This window comes from Agelaius phoeniceus, chromosome 1, assembly GCF_051311805.1.
Source record: "Agelaius phoeniceus isolate bAgePho1 chromosome 1, bAgePho1.hap1, whole genome shotgun sequence".
Lineage (NCBI taxonomy): Eukaryota > Metazoa > Chordata > Aves > Passeriformes > Icteridae > Agelaius > Agelaius phoeniceus.
The window spans coordinates 51,090,081-51,110,658 of record NC_135265.1 but is presented as its reverse complement, the minus strand read 5'-3'; the positions used below and the strand labels follow the sequence as shown (position 1 = coordinate 51,110,658).

Sequence of the window (20,578 nt, the reverse complement as noted above, 5' to 3'; positions counted from 1 at the left end):
GTTCAAGGATTTACTCAGAAAAGGTGTCATAAGAAGCTTTTTTATTTAGCACTTCCTGATGTGAATGCACTTCAGGTTACAAAGTCAGCCATGGACATTACTTCTGACTACTGGTGTGGTTGCTAATCTTACAGGAACTGTTTGGTGGCCCAAAAGATGATCAAAAGGGTTTAAGCAGAATTTTCAGATAAAATTGCTTTGGACAAATGGAGAAAATCAGCAGAGGGAACCTTATTTATAATCTCACAGTTTGGATATTAAAGTTTCTTTGTCCAGAGCCTGTCCAATTGCTTTATTTTTGTGAGGTGTTTTACAGAACACTCTGCAGGATGCATCCCTCATCCCTTCACAACTCTTGTCCAACAAAGGGAGTTTCAAAAGAAAGTTTCAGGTCATGGGTAAAGATGACTAAACAAAGCTCAGAATGACGAGTTGTTTGAGTTACAGGAATATGGGTGGATGTTGAAATGTCAGCCTGAAGCCATGGAAATGACAGGTGGGTCATTTGGAGCCAGATTTAACAGGATACTAAAGGCTCCTGGAGCTATAGGTAGACATCAAGGTTTAAGTTTAGCATGTAATAATTACCATCGAAATCATAGAAATTTTAGTTCCTGACTCCCTGAGGCACTTTTGAAAATCCATCTGTCCTTTAACCTTGTGTGCTCTCAGTAACAGAGCTGCTGATGCAGAGAGAGCTGGATAGTTAGAAGACCCTGGCTTCTCCTGTCCTTTGTTAGAAGCTGCTAACAATGTCTCTGTGTTTCTTTTTCCATTACTTTCCCATCTAGGCAGCAACTAGAGTTTCCAGAGGTGTTACATGATCAGAAGTGTCTAGGCTACACATTCTTTGTGGAAAACAAAAACCAAAACCAAACTGAGAACTTATTGTTGCCTCTATGCAGCTACATTTTGTTTAAATTTAATTGCTATTTCTAGCATTATGTAGAGAAATCTTAAATAGGTAAAAGGGATCAAATTTGAATATACTTAAAAGAACTTGAAGGACTATGAAAGTGCTATTGAGGCACATGCATGACTAGAATCATATATATATATGATATATATATGATATGTGTGTGTGTGTCTATGTATATACAAACAAAAAATTTCCAATAAAACCAGACAGATTGACTGCATTAAAAAATCAAGCTATTATATATGGTAACCTCATATTTAAACAGTAACTTGCAAAACATTTCTGCTATAACACAGAGGCTTGTATTTAATAAGAAAACACACTGGTTTGTATTACAGGACACCAAAAAAACCCAAGAAAACAAAACAAAAACAAAACAAAGCAAAACAGAAAACCAATTAAAAACCCAAACAAACAAAAAACAAACAAACAGAAAATTATCTAATAAGATTTGTAATGTACTGCTGTTTTACTTCACATCTTTATCAGATGATTAATCACAATTTCCTAGAAATTTAGGAAACTTTGTAGAATTAGGCCACAGCACTTTGAAAACTTTCATTCAAGATTTTTTCAGAACTTAATGGCCATCTTTGAAATTATAGACATTGGTAATTGTATACAGTAATTATATCTCTTAATCAAATAAAAGTTGAAATATCAAAACTTTTTTTTTAGTTATGCTTAAGGAATGAATTTATTTTGTTGATGAAAGCAGGGAAACTTAGCTGACAGATTGCACTGTTTCAGGTGGTTGTTTTTCTTGTACTCTTACAAATCCAGACAGGCTTTTTTAGGTCTTTTAGGGTTACCTCACAGAGTTCCTTTGTACACTGACATTGACATTCAATGTTATATATTTCCAGTCAGTCAAAATTTAGCACTTTGACAGTATGTAATGGCACACAATAAAAATTTGCATAAAGACACTAAAGACAGAAAGTCAAGAATTCAAACCTTAAGAAATATACTTAGGTAGTGCTTTTTTCCATATGAATGATATATTTGAGCTGAAACTTTCACCAACAGACAAGATGATAGCCAGAAGCCATGAAGTTCATTCCTTCTAGTTACAATTTGGCCATTAAAACTACTCCAGTAGGGAAAAGGGTCAAGTGACTGGGTATTAAATAGTTGCTCTTTGTCCTATGTTTCTCAGCTGTGCTCATCAAATGTAACTGGTATGCAACATTGAAACAGAGTTTTCATGCTGAAAAATGTGAAATCTTCCTTAAATAAATTCCATCCTCTTATTTTTATAACCTGTTCTATGTTTTTATTTATAAAAAGTATATATACCTTGTGTTTGTCCATTATGCATTCTTCTTTTTTACTTCTTCCACAAGAAAAGGCTGAATTATTTTTTTACTGATAATGACAGATTAAAAGTTTGAGAGATGGAAATTTGAAAGTGGAACTCCTGGTCATGCTACAAAGGTACTGAGTACCACCTTTCAAACTCTCCTTTCCTTGTGCCTTAGTACCACCACAGGATTCTGGTCAAAATCAGGGATTTTGTTATGCAAGGCTGTCTACAAACAAAAAAGGACTCTTATTCTTCATTGCTGTGCATTCACTACCATAAATGTGTACATAAAACTAATTTGAGTGATTTAAAATTTAATCCAAGGACCAATGAAGGGCATAGCACCTCTTGCACAGTAAGTTTTCAGGCTACTGCTTTTATGTAGACCTGGAAGGACTTTGCTGTATGGAATTGCCCCTAAAGCTTATGTTTCTAATGAGCTGGCAGTCCAGGATCCAGACAAACCTAGGATCCCATAGATTGCTCTTTCTCTTTTAGAGATGTTCCATGCAAGTACTGACGGCAGCCATGGTATGTAGCTCACAGGAAATGACAGATTTCCAACCTGAACTGATACAGGGTATCAGGGTTTAGGAGTTTCAAGATTCAATGAATCATGAAACTTTCAAATTTTACTTGTGTTTTCTCTCTTTTCTCTTCTGTATTATTCACCTTGGGGAGTTGATTCAGGCCTCATTTATAGTAAGATGATCCTACTTGGACCTGAGCTATCATCCTACTCACTGGGAGTAGGGAAAACTTTTCCTCTAAGACTTCTGGCTCATGGCAGTGACCAGACATGTGAGGAACAAAGTCTCAACATTCTCCAAATCTGAAATCATAGGAAAATGAGGGCATTGATATGACATGAAATAACTCTTTGGCAACCTGCCTTTTCTTTGTTAAAATACCCCTTTCTTACTCAGTCCTGTGTACAATGATTTTTCTTCCTGTAATCAATACAAAATTATGAATGAGGAAACAGGATTCTGTATTGCCTCATGCATCATGAACAGAGTATTTTACCTTGCTGTAAATGTGAAAATGGTCAAGTTCTAACAACCTCTTAAGGATGAGGGTGATTCCTTTTTGACTTCAAGTTCATTCATTTCTCAGTGCTATCAGTAATTAATGAACTTAAAGGGGAGAGTGATTACAAGACATTATCCTTGTTTACTAATTTAGTCTGTAAATTATTGTCAGACAAAAAGTGAGTGTTCATCCTGCTGCCAATCTCACTTCTGAGTGTTGCTGTTCAGGTTTTCTTGTCTTCAGTTCCAGCTAGTCAAAGACAGATGGTGTCATCCAGGTCTTTTTAAGTTAAAGAATCATTTAACAGCAGCACTGAAAAAAAATCTATCAGAATTAGGCACTTGTAATTATTATTCTCTGGCATATCCTTGCTTTTATTAAAAGTGTCCTGTCTTTCTCAGGATATTCTAAGAAACTTCTGAGGGTTATGAAATAGCAGGTGAAAAAGGCAGATACGTGATTTTTAATTCTACCATGCAGATGATGGGAACATAATTCCCAGCACATTTGTATACTTTTTGTTATTAAACTTAATTATTAGAGTGAGTGACAAATCAAGTGGGCAAGAACAAAAATGTCTGCTATGTTTTGCACAGAAAGATGCAGACTTTTTAATCTGAATGAAAAGCTTGTAGTCCTAGCTTCAAAGCAAATGACCTTACTGTCACAGCTTGTCAGGTAAGGGCAGAGAACATTGAGCATTGTGCACTGCAGAACTTTCAGCTGCCAATTATTTTCTCCTTCTCCACCTTTTATTTATGGGCTAACTTAAAGACTAATGACTTTGCCCTCAGTGCCATGCTATGAAGATGAAATCACCCCAATGCAGACCAGCCCAATGTATTTCACTCCTACCTGACCCTTCTTAAGTCTTGAAGAGGGTGCTTTTCTTCTTAAATTGTAGAACTCCCCTGACTTTTTCATTTCTGAATCAGTGCAGTCAGATGTAAAGACATCTGAAATATATGACAACCTCTGTTATAAGGTAGATGAAGACTGCAGCACATGATTAGCTGTTATTACTATCAGCAGTCATATTTCAGCTGAAACAATCACAAGGGAGTCCATCAAGCTGAAGGTGCCTCCAGAGTAAACAAAAGATGTATCTGTTTGCATTGTTTGTTCTTTGGTGTACCAGGAGAGATAGATAGATAGATAGATAGATAGATAGATAGATAGATAGATAGATAGATAGATAGATAGATAGATAGATGGATGGATGGATGGATGGATGGATGGATGGATGGATGGATGGATGGATGGATAGATAGATAGATAGATAGATAGATAGATAGATAGATAGATAGATAGATAGATAGATAGATAGATAGATAGATAGATAGATGATATACAGATATAGATAGATAGATAGATAGATAGATAGATAGATAGATAGATGGATGGATGGATGGATGGATGGATGGATGGATGGATGGATGGATGGATAGATAGATAGATAGATAGATAGATAGATAGATAGATAGATAGATAGATAGATAGATGATATACAGATATACAGATGTAGATATACAGATATAAGGGGAAGAATGGAAAAAATCATATGGGGGGGAGAGTTGGGGATCTTGGGGAAGAGAGAACTCATAAGCCCTTGTGATATTTCTTTTGTACCAGACTAAATGGGAATATTGTCTTCAGGGCAATTGATCAAAATATCCTGTCAGTTCATCACTGAGGTAGTTGCAAAACCTCAGCATTTGAAGGAAGAATTGTTTCTTGTTTTTTTCTCATTTTGCCCAGCAGATTCTTACCACTGCAAAAGACCTGATAAAGAAGCAGAAAATAAAAATAGACAAGACTCACCTGTAGCATTGTGTTTGCCTGGGAATGATTGTTATATACATAATGCATTATTTTACTCTAAAGAGGAAGATGACTTACACTGTCTGTGAAAAATACTAAAAGCAATCAAGTAACCTTTCATAAAGCCTGGAAATTGAACAGAAAAAGGCAATGGTTCTAACACGTAGAGAAAAGGGAGACTGGGTTTCCTTTTTTTTATCTGTATCTGTAGTTAGGCTTGTAGAAAAAGCTAAAATTCTATAAATTGTTTTAATGTCATGGAGTAGGTGTGGGTTTATCTTAGTTACCATTCATGTTTCCCTCCTGGTTTGCCCTAAGCATTCAAAATTTCTACTTGTCTGTAATTAATTATGGCTAGATATTTTGTCTCAGCTGCAAATCTCTTTGCATCCCCCAACCCTCCCCCCCACCCCTCCTCCAGCTGTTTTTCTTTTCCTTACCTCCTGTTCATATGCTCAATACTATACTTATGAAAATTATTAGTATAAATTACAGTCCCTGGAGACCCCACAAAGTTTCTAAGAGCTGTCTGAGTGTGCAGTGGAGACTCAGTAAATCAGGTCTAAGGTAATTTGTTGCATTTTTCTCTCAAGTTTTTTTCAACAGTCTTTAAACTGAAATTAAAATGCTACATGGATTCTTTTCAGCACAAGTGTGTCTATATGAGCCAGCTTCCTCATAGAATTCAAATGGCTTTTTTTTTTTCATATTTTGCTGAAAAACAAGTGGTTTACTGGGAAGAAATTATTCGATCTAAAGCAATATCTCAGGTCAGTTACTTATTGGTATTCCTTTATCACAAATACTGTCTTTTGCTCAGCTTTTGGTCAAGTGGAAATTGATTACAGGATTACATTAAATGTAGATTAGGGAAACAAAATCTTCTTTGAGTTATGACTTAGAGCTACTGTTTAATTACAAAATTTCCTTTAAGGTAGTACTTGAGTGTATATATATATATATTTATTTTTATAAACTATTAAAGAGAAAGCAAAGCAAAATGAAAAGGAAACAAAACTTTTCAAACAAGCAGGTAGATATAAAGTTAATAAAATAAAATCTGCTGACAGTGTTAAAAAATGTAATGAAAAAATATAGTAAATACAAAACCTATATCTGTGATGCAAAAGTTTTTTCTTGGCAATGTAAAAGCATAAACAGATTTGTAGGTCTTATCTCTATGAAAAACTTTAAAATGCTATCACTAAACATGTAATCACATATCTAAAACCAGTTATTTGCTGAATATTACATAAAATGTCATAATAACATTTACTGGTCAAGAGTTCATCTGTTCAGCTAAAGCATTTTGGAAAAGAAAATCAATTCAAGTACCTCATGTCAAATCTAAGATACCTCTTCCTGAAATAAAATTGTATTTGAAATGTTAAAAGGATTTCAAAAGACTCAGGAATCAAAACCAAACTCCTGATTTACACAGCACACTTACAAATCATGCTCTTAAAACTGACCTTATATTTTGCTGCCATTTCATTCAATAAAAAAGCTGAAAACCAGAAAAAAAAATATTAATCTCTGACATTAATAAACAGAAAACCGATATGTTTCTTAAGGACCTTGAAAAGCCAACAACATAGATAACATCAAGTGATGGAAATCTCTTGAACCAAGAGAGCAGATAGAAGATGACAAATGTGAACAGAAAGCTGAGAAATATTGACTATTACCTTTTATTATTGTTATCACTGTTATTATTATTAATAACTGTTCAATTATATGTGATGTCTGTGAAGCAGAACAAACATAAATGATAAACAGGAAAAAGTGTCGTCTTCTGTTCTGAAAGCTGAAAAAAAGTAAAATTATGTTTAGAATGAAGATAGATATTGACCTGTTTAACTCTAAGATTAAGAACTGAGATAATCATTGAAGAAAATGATCGTGGCAACAAAAGCTTATTGAATACTTTGGTAAAGACAGATAATTTTGGAGACTCTTTGAGAGTGCTCAGGTCTTGTCCATACTCATCTCTACACACACACAAGCAGCTGATCACAGAGTAATTCAGCCTGGAAGTGGCCCCCTGAGCTCTTGCAGTCTGACCTGCTGCTCAGGGATGGTAGAATCAAACTGGCTGAGCACTCTGTCTGTTTGAGCCCAGAACACCTCCAAGGATGCTCATCCCAGGATCCCTCTGGAGAACCTCTGCCAGTGTTTGACCACTGTCATGATGTAATGTGGTGATATAAGAATGACAGGCACCTTTTCAAAGACTGGAATATTTGATTTAAACCAGCTGTTGCTGAATAAAGCAAGTATTTCTAACAACCTTTTGAAGAATCAGCTTTCTCTCCTATTGCCTGTTGCTCCTATGTAAGAGCACTCTGGTTATAGTGAGGATGAAAAAGTCTGAACTAAAGACATTGAAAGTTACACTTCTAGTGCATGCTTCAGATTTTCATTTCTTCTTTCATTTATAGGAAATGGGTAAGGAATAATTTTTGACTTTAGTATATCCAATAGGCTGTCTAAGCTGAATAGTAAAGTGCCCAGTTGCAAAGATTAGGCTTGATAATACTGGGATCTTCCAGTTTTTGTCTGCTAATATTTGTGAAGTGGTGTGCTGTTTCTGGCTTATGTAAATTTTCTGCAATTTGAGGATCTCATTTAGTTGCAAAATGATGCAACAATCTTATGATTGGCTATAAAGTCCTTGTAAAATTACAGGCCCAAGATTTTTAGTATTTTGAAAGAGATACTGAGACAAGTTAAGAAAATTCTTTGATGCAAAATATATTTATTTGTTGGGATGGAACAAAACAAAAGGCAAAACAAACTCCACACACAAAAAAAACCCCACCAAATAAACAAACAAACCAAAAAAACACCTCAGTAAACAGGAAAAAGAATAAAAAGAATAACATCTGGAAACGCTTTCTTCTCTTTCTGCCAGCTGGTTTTGTTTCCTAGACAAATTCAATCGTTTTGTGGTGAATTATGAGTGGATTCACTTTCCACAGGTAAGCAGTCTGAACAAGCTGCAGTTCTTTGTAAAATTCAGGGTCTGCTTCTTCTCTGACTCAGTGTTAGTTTTGCTCTTGCCATCTGCAAAACATGATGAAATATATATTATAAGGAACCAATATGTAGGTAAAACATGATTTTCTTTTTCTTTCATTATCACAGTAGTAGTTCAGCTTCAGTTGCTAAATAAGTTGTGTGTTTTCTGAATGCATGTGCCAATCTTGTCTTTTACTACATACAATATTTATGCTGATTCAGTCTTCTGAGAGATTTTTTTATATGGAGCACTTATTTATAGGTGACAAACATAATGTGTGACTGAAATAGTTCAGGTTTGTAGGGGGAAATGGACATGCTGATGATTATATCTCTAGTCATATCTTTCATTTAGTTGTACAATGAAAACAATTGTGTGCTTGGTTTTTTAGCCTACCAACTCAATCTGCCTTAGCTTAACTTCCATAACTTACTCAACTATTCTGAGAACCTTCCAGTGATTTACTTGAAAACTTGTAGGACCTGCCTCCTCATGATTCTTAGCTAGTTTCAGTTTCCACTTCTGATATATTAATGCTTCCAAATTGCTCGTGATCTTGTAAAAAAACATGTAAATTCATTGTTAATTATACCAATACACCTGAAAAATGTATCAGCAAACTTCCAGGTTTTGTTGCTTTGTTAACAGTGACTCCTCCATAATCTTAAAGCAGATTATTATTGTTTGTAAACATGGGGGGTTTTTTAAAAGAAAAAGATCTTTTAAAACTATTAACTCACTCCTTTCTGGAAGGCTAAGAAGGGAGTCAGACTAGATGATCTCTGGAAGTCCCTTCCCATCCCAACCATTCCATGGCTGTGTGTTTTGTTAGATAATGTGAACATAATTTCCTTGCTGACCCCATTTCTGGTTTGTACCCTTGGGTTTGTGCCCTTTGTGCCCTTCCTTAGAAGGAACAGGGGTATTGTTACATACACATGGAAACAGTTCTTGCATTTTGCCAAAGGAAAAGAAACAAAGTTTCACGTGCAGTAGAACACAGTTACACAGTGCACACGAGCAGAGCACAAACACAGCAAAAGCTGGTACCAAACTGCTATCTGGGATGAGACCTGATTTAAACAGATGGGGAAAATGTATTGCTTTACACTAGTGAACTCCTGGAACTGGCTGCCAAAGGAGGCTGTGCAAGCAGACACAGATTCAGGAAAAGATTTAACAGAGACATGGAAAACAGGTCTATAAATGGATGCTGCAAATACTGTTCACCCTGTAACATTTTCAATGAAGAATGTCATTCTGGAATAGCTTTTAGGTAAGGGTATTGGGGAAGAACAGACAAATTCTTCTTAAGCAGGCTGTTAAGCTCCACACAGCAGTTTGCTCAGAGCCTCTCACTGGGATGAAGGAGAGATTTGGAAAAGTCCAAAATCTTCTGGATTGCAATAGAGACAGTTTACCGAAAAAGCAAAAGCTGCATGCTTGAGAAAAGCAAAATAAGGAATTTATTTACCACTTCCCATGGGCAAGCAGGTCTTCAATTATCCCCAGGAAGGCAGGGCTCCATCATGTGTAAAGACTGCTTGGGAAGGCAAATGCCATCATTCCAAATATCTCACCTCCCTCCTCCACATGATGATGTGAGAAGCAGGAAAGGCCTTGACCCTTTAAGCACTGCTGATCAATAGCAAAACCATCCCTATGTTGGACTGGTTTGCTCACAAATCCAAAACATAACACCACAGGAGCTACTGTAAAGATAATTATGTCCCTCTTGGATTAAACTAATACAAGCATGTTTAGATTCTGCAGGACATTAGGTGATGTAGCTGCCTGCAGTAGCAGAGAGCTGACATCAGTGACTGGAACCTCTCTTGCATTGCATGCATAGTCTTTGCTATAGGTAGACGTGATAGATTTCTTGGTATCCCTCTGTCCATGAGGCAACATTTGTCTCATAGGTTTGTCCTAAGTTAAGAAGCATCTGCAGTAAACTACATTTAAGCTGTGAGGAAAGAAAAGATGCATCAGCTGCTGGCAAATTAACATATACCTAGCCACTAAAATGCACCTCAGCATTTGCAAGGCTCTCAGTGCACCCTTTGTGAATACTGTGAGCCCTAGGCTTTTTGACCTATGTTATATTATATTTTAATTTCTGTCTTCTCCTTATGCTGATAAAAAATGTCACAGTCTGAAATGCCAGAGAAGCACAGCTGATTGCTTCAGGGTCAGCTTTCCCATAAAATCTACCCAGAATTGCTTGGAAAGCACCATTCTTAGAGATAGAAGGAAGGGGAATCTCACTCCCTTCATCATCAGCCTCCTTTGTTCATGCCCATATTGTCACATGTTGTTAGAAACCTGTGGCCCACAGCCATTTCAGTCCATGCAGTCAGGGCCGTCACAGCAGAATTGGTAGAAAAAATCTTGGGGGAGTTCATCCAGTATTGTGCTAGGAAGAGACAGGCTGAGCTTAGATGGAATTGTGTTAGGAAATGAATGGTGAGTTCTGCTAAGTTTGTGCCAGTCTTTTGTTGAGAAAAAAAGTGATGATATGTAATGTAAGGAAAGTTGAGCTCAAAGGCTAACAGAAGGGATAATGGAAACCCACCAGAGCAATAAAGTGGAGCAATCTGGCTAATGAATAGGTCACTAATCCTGTATAAGTGTGATCAACAAAACGCTAAACAAATGCTTGACATTCTACAGTCAGTGCAGCAAAACAGATTTTTCTAAACAAGGGCATCTGCATTTGGCCTAATATGTAGCACAAAGTGTGGCATACCATGACTTCCCTGTGGCTCAAATCCTAATCTCTGTCACTCAGTTTTCTCATAATGCTTTGTGTAAATGCAGTGAGAGAATCTCTGTGTACAGTCCCGCAGAACCCAGCTGCTTCTGGAGCTGACACAGCTGCACACACTGCAGGAATTACAATTTTTTTTTAAAACTTCAGTAAGTACCTTGTGTAGTATCCTTTCTCATTTCTCCAGTTACTCTACTGTGTGTGGAGATATACACACCCACAGACAAGAGGTAATGATATCACAAAAACACAAAAAGGTAAGGAAGAAATTAACCTACGGATAAATTTGCATATCACTTGAAACCAAGGTCATCCATCTTTTTAGCAAAAGCACTAAAAAAGGAACCTAATTGAAATTAAATCAATTCTAAGAGATATATGTGCATGTTTACTAGCAGAGGGAAAGTATCCTAGTTTTGCTTGTGCTTGATAGCAAAGTGTTTACATAATGAATACAGACATCTGTTAATTACCTCTACGCTGCACCATTGCTTTAAATGTGCTTGAATATCTTGGAGCATTCAGTTTCAGATAATTATTTCTGATGAATGTGTGTACATTTAAAATGTTTTGTAGTGGGATATTTAATTCTTCTTCTAACTAGAGTACTTTCATGATAATAGACCCCACTTTCCTTCCTCAGTAGACACAGGAACATCATTCATTTTGTTTATAGCACAATTTCTAGATAATCTTTTAAGGTTTCATTTTGATAGAGTGTTTGTTTAGTGACTGTTGTTACAAATTTATTCTTGCATTTGACTTTGGCATGTTTTAAATAGCTGTCTATCTCCCATCTACTCACTGGATCATTTAAAGGGTCTACCTTTCATAGGTCTAACAAATGATTACAACATCATCAGAAAATCACAGTCCTGATGCAGAATTCATTTTTAGATTACTTTTACTAATTGGTTTTCAGTTAGAAACAACTTCTCTACTTATTAGATAAGTAGAAAGAAAAACTAATAATTTGTAGGATCACTGAACCTACAGCTTTGAACAGCAGTAGGTTAAGAAATCCTTGTGAGGAGAAAAGAGCTATAGATGTACAAGCTGTGTGCTATGTAAGAAAGGTTAAATAAAACTGATCATCTGTCCTGATGGGGTAAGTGCCACCTTGAAAGAAGAATCACTGCTGGGGATTTGCCTTCTTCTACACACTCATGAAAGTAAAATGGGAAGCAATCTTCTGGGGCTGAGACTGGAGACAAAATTAAAGTACAATGTGATATTTGCCTCTAAGGACTGAAACTGAGATCTTTTGAGGGGACACAGATTAGGTGCAATACCCTTGAAATACAGTATTTAAAGAATGTGAACTGATTATAGATACAGAAAATAAGATGTTGTGGTTGGCACAATTAAACTTTGAGGTCAGGTAGAATGGAGAGAGCTTACTGAAAAATAGGCTCAAATACCTACGTTTTCTTAAAAATCAGTAGAGGTGTGGTAGGGACCTTTACAGAAAGGAAATAAATAGCCAATAGTAGCATGGAATTTTAAGAATACATGACATTACTTCTTCTCCTTTATTTTGTCTTTTTATTGTCTATTTAGATTATTATTTAGAAGAGGGGTGCTGGTATGCTTTTTTCTATGTGACATACAGCAAGTAACTTAAAATTTCTGTCTCCCAAACAGAAAAATCTATGATTTTTTCCAATCTAGGCCTCTTTTGATGTAACTGGAGGCCATTTCCTCTCGTCCTTGTTACTTGGGAGAAAATGCCAACCCCCAGTTTTCTACAGACTCCTCTCAGGTAGTTGTAGAGAGTGATAAAATCTCTCCTGAATCTCCTCTTCTCCAGGCTAAACAAGCCCAGCTCCTTCAGCTCCTCCTCACTGGACTTATGCTCCAGACCCCTCACCTGCTTCATTGCCCTTTTTGGTCACTCTTATCATACATATGGAGATTTTGTGAGGTTATCTAATCAAGCGTGTAATTCCGGGGTGTAATCAGTATAAACCTTTTCTCAAAATATTTTATGTCAAAGCTATACAAGCAACTCAAGACATGAGCTAATTCACAGCATCCTTATATTCCCAATGTGCCTGCCATAGATTGGTTTCAGTTTTGTATGAGGTACATGCACTGATGTCATGTAAGGATGAACACTGCAGGAAGTGCCAGTGGGAGGGTAGGAGTAGTGGTAGATGCTCATAAAATTGGGTTTTACTGACATTTTCTGGATGCAGTAAGTACCATACTTCTTTCAGTTTTCTGGACCAAATTCAACACAAAGTTATGTACTTCAGTACTGTATTGAACTCAACTGGCATATAGGGGCTGAAGTCAGCATTAACTATAGCCATCTGTTATTTTGTCATGCCATAGTCAATTATTTTTATTTAGCTCTTTCAGTCATACAAAATAAAACTGTCAAAGTTGTCAAGAACTCCGAGAAATGAAGCCTCTGAGCTGCTGCTCTGAGATTTTTAATATTTCTTCCAATACAGATCCTTGTGCCCTAAAAATCCTGCCAGAAGTACGTTTGGTCAGATAGTTTGATAGGATGTGATCCAAAGTCTTGTGGTTAGTAGAATAGATGCAGCAAAGAATTCATCATTTGTCTACATAGACCTTCCAACAGTACATTGAGTAGTGCAGATATTATAAATGTACATTTCATTAGATAACTGCTTCTAGTGTCCACACAGCAAAATATTACCATCACTGTAATGCATTCAGATATAGAGAAGTATAATTAAAATTATTGGTGTTTTAAATTAGGTAATTTTTAAAACAGGTAAAAATAGTAGAGTTCTTCATGATTTTCTTCCCTCAGAGCTACAGTAGCCTGCTGTTCCATAGAAAAGTTCAGCATCTGTGAGGGGATCAAGAAATGTAGGTTTCTCTTTGTCAAAGTGCTATATGAAGAAAGACTTTCACTTTCTGGGGCATGTTGAGTAGCTGAATGGGACATTATTTCATTGTCCTTCAATTGATTAGACCTGTTCAGAGGAGAGTTTTCTCATTTCTGTCATAAAGCATTTAAAACTTTAGGATGACTAGAAAACATTTGGGGCATTGTTAATTGTGGGATACTTTAAATATTTTTATAAACTACTATTTTTTAAAATAATTTTCTGATTTTGAAATATTTTGAGAACAAATAAAACTGATTTTAGAATGCCAAATGAGATTGAACTAACAGGGAAAAAAAATCTAAGGAATGTATTTGCCCTTTCCAATGTCAATTTTTCCTTTAAAAATTCCCATATCATCCATTTCCAGCTTGACATTCACAGAAGTTTCCTTTCTTGGCTTCAGCTGAATCCCAAGTAATCTTGTCTCTGTAATTACCCAAGGTGAAAGGGACATCCCAATTTAGCATTTCTTCTAAAGGAAATGCCACATATGTTCCCTGACTTACTTTAAAAAAATTGAAACCCCAACATAAAATTGATTAAATTGTTGACAGATGCAAAGATCAGTTAGAGCATGGTAGAATTCCTAGATTTCATTCTTAAAATATCTCAGTATAAAAATAAGAAGAATTAAAAGTCAATTCAGCAGAGTTGCTGGACCTCAAAAGAAGAGAATCCATCAATTTCCTTTATTTCTTAAAAATAACACTAAAGAAATGAAGATTTTAAGTGGAGCCACTCTGCTTGAAGAGACTTTCTGTCTCAGCTGGTCTTTTGGAAGGAGAATATGAGCAAATACTCAGAACAGGAAGATTTTCACTGGAAAGTGGTTCCATATTGTTTAAAAGAAAGCAGAACCCCACTTGCTGTCTCTATTACTCACCTTTCTCTGTGGTTATTCAGTTTCTCACAAATTCCTATTTGAAAGGAAAGTCAAGAAGTCCTTTCAGGCAAGAGAATCTGCAGAACCAGTGTCAACTCTCTCTCTCTCTCTCCTTCCTGATGGATTTTTTAAATGAGAAATATTTCTGACCAATATCTCAGTGTATCTCCCCTTAAATTAATTTAATCTAGTCAATTCAATCCTTTGTAATTTCTAAACCAGGATTACTTGTGAATGCTGCACCATCAGCTTCATGTCTTTGGCATAATTTATCTTTACTAATAGAAGTCAAAGTAGGGATTCATGTCAGTAATTTGGGGTTTTGATCAAATTGTTTAGACTTTCAGGAGGTGAGTGGTCTCAAAAGTAAAAATATTTTATGTATGCTAGAAAAGCTTGATTGCCTTAAGATCAGTCTTTACTGTAAGAGTCCCTCCTTCTTTTGCTTGTAGGAACCACGTATTTCCAAGGATCTTATGCTGTCCAATGCCAGAGTATTGAAAAATCTTAAATTGAGTTATGATCTTCTGTCAGTTTTTATGACCCCGTACAGTAATGAGAAATTTTCCATAATACCCCTTGTCAGACAAATCAAGGGTGAGTCATTAGCTCCAACTTAACATATAAGGGCATCTGAGGTGTCAAGACACATGGGAAAGGGACAAAAGAACTGTAAAAATCCCTGAAAACAGCAAAACTCAGTGGAAATAAAAACTTTTGTCCTAGAGTATGTGGTCTGCACTTTATAACTCCAAAGGGCCAAGCCCTGGGTATAGGGTGTATCTAAAAGCATGGCTTTAATGCTCCATAATATGACTATTAAAAAGTTAGCTAAATTTTATGAAAATCTTTCATGAGTTAGTTTTGCTTTAATCCTAGTTTTTGTTTGTCCTGTTTTTAATCCTGTTAATTAGATCTTGTTTATTTCCAAGTAACTCATTTCCAGATTATTACATTTGCTGCCAAAGTTGCATTGTTCATTAAATTGTCTGTAATATTCATTCTTCTTAGCAGTTTTAATATAAATAAAATTCTTGCCAGATATTTTTGGAGGAGAGAAAATACCAGCATTTAGTATGCCTGTGCCCTTCACAATGTTTTTAGAGGCACTGGTTTGCAGATCCTAAGTGGACTAAACTGCTTTATACCTCCCTCAGATAGATTATGGAAATGCAGAGATTTAAACAGAGGTGCTCACATAGTAAAAACCTGGGTCTTCTGAGAGGTGGAAAATTGTATACCTTTGAAATTGTCATACTTTGGAGTTTGCATGCTTCAAACCACTGCTAATCACCAAATTATATATGTGCTTAACACTGTATTTTCAGTCCAGTAGGTGTTTTATTTGTATTATCAAAATAACTTCAGTTCCTCAAGTCATGAAACCATATCTTTTAAAACTGAGTCCATTCCTACCTGTAGTACATTCTTTATTTTTTTTACTTTGTATGGCTGGGCTGATAATTAAGTGATGTCTAACAAAATCAGAGAAAATTAATTACTCCAGTAGCAGTAGTCTGGTTGTATTAAATCATTATATAAATAAATTAATAATGATACATAATCTTATCATTACTTTGAATATGTCATTTGCTGATACATATATAATGCATTTCTTTTTTACATACCACTGAATGCTTATAAAGAGTAAGTAGATGATCATAATCAAAACAATGATAAATCTCACACTAATATCTGCTACTTTCATTCAAAGGCACCCTGAAGCACTTTGCAGACTGTTATATATAGGAAAAGAAATTAGGAATAGAAAATTACACTGAGATTTCATCAATATCTCCTGGTAATAATTACAGGATTTGATCAGATTCATTCATCTCCCATTTGGCTATTAATAGGAATATGACACTCTCTGAATTCAATCTTTATTCTCTTGAGGGGATTTTCTTTGGTGAGGAAAAACTTCAGAGACTTTCTCCACCCTATTAATGTGCAAAGTCTTTAAATACCGTCAGAAGCATTATCACTTGCAGGAATTGAGTGTTCGAGCTGTGATTATTTCTAAGTGTGTTGTACAAAGTCAAGCATAATAATCAGTCATGGGTTTAAAACTTTTTTGATTTTGTCAGCACTGATTAGTATGTCCAGAGGAACTACAAGTATGTTAGAAAAGCAAAACAGAGCCATTCAGTCCCTGAGTCTATTTGTCTTATTTGCGCATGCGTGGCCCAAAAATCATCATTATCCCATTTTTGTTAAGAGGGAAAGAACTACCCAGGTTCTGCTGGTGAAAAGGCAATTCACCTCTCTCAACTCTTAGTTCAACACTCCCAGTCCTCAGTAGTTTCAGTATGGGGGAAAATGCTACAATGATGACATTAGTAAGTGATGACCAGAAAATAAGGCTATTTCTGACAAGAACTCTAACATTTATTGTCATGGCAACGGCTTTAAAGTGACCATATCACTAAGTGCATAAATAAAATATTAAAAGGAGTAAAAAATTATCAGTAAAGAGGGAGAAAATTGTTGCTGCTCCTTTCTATTTGCTTCAAAGAAAGTGAAAGCTATTGGTGACAGGAAAACTGCTGCCCTCTCACATCCTTATTTGGATCTGAAATATTAGCTGCTTTTGTGAAAGAGGAAAGAAAGAAAGAAAAAAGAGAAATGTCAATAGTTTTCTTTTTACCACTCTTCGAAGAATTCTTTATTTTAAATAGATATGTCCAACTTTAAAATGTTCTTTGAAAGAGTAAAAATCAGGAGAGAAAGCCAGTCTCAGAAGAAAACCTAAGAAAGAGTAAAGTGATGACCTACATTTATCCTCTATTAGAAGAGAGTGGGTCCCAAGGATGCAGTCTTTAGCAGTGACAAAGATTAGGTCTACATACCTGCCTTTGTTATTCACTTTTTTCTTTCTTAAATGGAAAGTCCTTTAATCTTTCTTTTCTTATACTGCTTGTCTCCAAATTGATGAAAAGGATGCCTTTGTAAAGGGCATGGAGATCTGGGGATGATCACAATGTTCAGGAGCAGCCTGCCAGGGTTCCTGCTCTCCATTTACCTCCCTTTCTATCAATGTCCTATAGCAACCTCACCAACAGAGCACCTGGTGTAGCTGTGTCCAGCCAAAGAGGGCTAATGATCTCAGCAAGTCAAAGAGTCACATAACACAAAGGAACAAGTTTTCTGAAGGGGAAGAACACACAGATTAAGTAAAACAGTCACCTATTTCCAATAGTCACCTGCTATTTGGAAAACTCTACTAATTAAATCTCTAATTACTCTCTTCATCACAGAGAACAGACGTTAGTTCCAGTGAGCTGTTGTTCGAAAATGTGACGGCTGTTTTCTTAACCAATTCAGTTGTGCTTCTTTTTGAAAGAACATTTTGCTTTCCATCTCTTCAGATGGACCAAATAAGGGTGATGACTGGAGATGCTACAGGCAAACAGTACTGTCCTGCAGGAAGGCTCTGAACATTACCAGAGATCGTGCAGATCCCTGCTGCGCTGCCCAGTTATTAGCAATATAATGAGTACAATCTTGGACTCATCCAAGTTAGAGATGAAAAAGACTTTCATTTTCCTGAAATCATTACAAGTTCTCAGTTATAGTCATATTGTATGGTTCAGTTAACTTTTCTAGATACTGAATTCATCCTTAATCCTGTGATATTTTTGAACAAAGGAATTTATTTTTTTTAGATCAAAAAGTTCCTTACTTTAGATACCCAATTACATGCAGGATAGAGCTAAAAAGAAAGAGGGGGAAAAAGAGAGAGAAATAGATGGATTTGTTTCCTCTTTCTTTCTTTTCTGTCAAAAATTTATAATCTTAACACTATATTTAGGGCTTTTTTTCCTGTGTTCACAGTTTAGCCTTTTATGCATGTGTTTATATAAAAAAACAAATAAAAACACAAACTGAACAAAACAAAGAATACAAGCCAACAAAAAAAATATTGCAACAAAAACAACCCACAGAGGCAAACCAGCTGAGAGACAAAGTACCCCATTAAATATTGCTTATTTCATTTTCTATTTGGAAGAAAGAACACTCTACGCCAGTTGGGTTCATCTCTTGAAATAATAAAGGAAAAATATTGCAACTGTGCACAGTGATTTGGTCTAAGCATGAAAAAGCACTGGGTTACTCACTGCAGTTGAAATGAGGAGCTCAAAGACATGACTATAAATTGAATTTTTTGTGGTCTTCCTAACTAAAATGAGGTTTGAGTTGCATGTAGTTGTTGTATACCTATTTGGTGCTCAGATCAAGGAAAATAATTTCATATGCTTCACAATTGCTTTCCTTTTGTGTCTCTGTGATTCAGGAGGAAAGACAGTGGGATGCTGTCATACAAAGAGCACCTACCAGTCAGTCAGGTGGTGGTTGGAGACCTTGACCGGCCTGGGTCTGAAGCCAAAGTGTCCGTGGGTCCCGTGCGCTGCCAAGGAGATCGTGAGTTCTCTGGTTTCCTTTTCCTTACTCCTGGGTAGAAACTCAGTTGGAAAGGGGTAACTTTGGCGACACTCCCTGGGAAATTATGGCTGTCTGCTCAAAAGACCTTTTGCTATGGAAGCATGATGTGATCTGAGAAATTTTGTCTATGGAAATACACATATAATGACTTACCTTTTCATTTATAATATCAGTATTCTTCTTTAATTTATGGTAAATGCGGCAACTTGGATTATTCAACTAAGTTTATGTAGATGAGCAGTAGTACAGATTGCATAATAATATCGCTCAACATCTGTGCTTCTCTTGGGCGCTCTTGTCAGCATCATTATCATTACTATGCTTCTATAAATGATGGCAAAACTCATCACTGTAATCTCTGGCTGTAGGTGTACAAAGTTTGACAGGATTGTTACCAGATGCTAACTGTATCAGGACTAGATGTTTCCATGAAAAGCATTGGGAGTTTTTTGTTGCAGTCTCTGGTTTCCAGGCTGAGTGGTGATAAGAGATGTACATCCTCCAGTTTGGTCATCTACTGATAGAGTAAAGCAGTATCATGTATAAATTTCCACTGCACACACTCAAAATTGGAAAAAAAAAATGCACTGAGGAAAATTGTAGTCTTGCTTCAGTCTATTTTAGATTTTAGGAGAAATTTACTACCAAAAGCAGAGCAACTGTTTAAGGCCCTTCTAAATCACACTTCAAAAATTCAGACTCTGCAATTGACACACATTTCATTTGTCCGCTGTGTTTTGAGGCAGTTCTCTTATAATAGGTGCAGTAAGCAAAGGTTGTCTGATTTCATTTAAAACAAGTAATATTTGTGTGATCTATAAATAATATAAAACCCATTCACAATAAACAGTACTATAACTCAGCCTGTCAGACAGACATGATGCAGAAGTGTTCACATCATATATTTGTTGCTTGTTATTTAGGGTGTTTGACCAATCACAGGTCAGTCTGTGTTTGTTTGTGTCTCATTTATGTTTGATAAACTTTTTTGTAATAGGCTCTTACAACTGATGACAAAAAATAACCAATATTATTTTTCTTGAACCCATATTCCTCATATTCTGAATTTGAGTGCTTCTGGAAATGTCAGTCTCTAAAGTGTGAGCCATTTCTAAATATTAGTATAAATGAAACCTCATCTGAGCAGGAATAGCCTTTATTAGAGTGTGACTGAGTGACACAGCCTTTTGGGAAACTGAACGGGTGTATTCCTACCATGCTGATTAATTTAATTTTCTCCATGAACTTTACAGATATGATTCATAGTTTTTGAAAAACTTTGCCTATGAATAAATTTGAATTTCCTTCCATGACCATATATTACTGTCAAAAATCTAGTATAATTTTTCTCACAGGAGATAGTATAGACCCCAGTCCTTTGCAAAGCTCCTGTTTCATATTCCTGGTGCATTTACTAAGCATTCCCCTTTGTATTCTTTCTTGTGGTAAACAAGGTTTCCATTCCAGAGAAAATTCCAAAATTTTAAACTGTGCTTTTATTCCAATTTTGAA

General features: G+C 35.9%; 1 protein-coding gene across 1 annotated transcript in view; it reads left to right on the top strand.

The window, feature by feature from the left end:
* CNTNAP2 (contactin associated protein 2) overlaps window positions 1-20,578 on the top strand; it is a 1,030,166-nt gene that overhangs the window by 840,428 nt on the left and 169,160 nt on the right. The window contains exon 15 of the mRNA XM_054654380.2: window positions 18,918-19,045. Coding sequence (XP_054510355.2) covers window positions 18,918-19,045 — 128 coding nt within the window. The remainder of the gene's footprint in view (window positions 1-18,917; window positions 19,046-20,578) is intronic.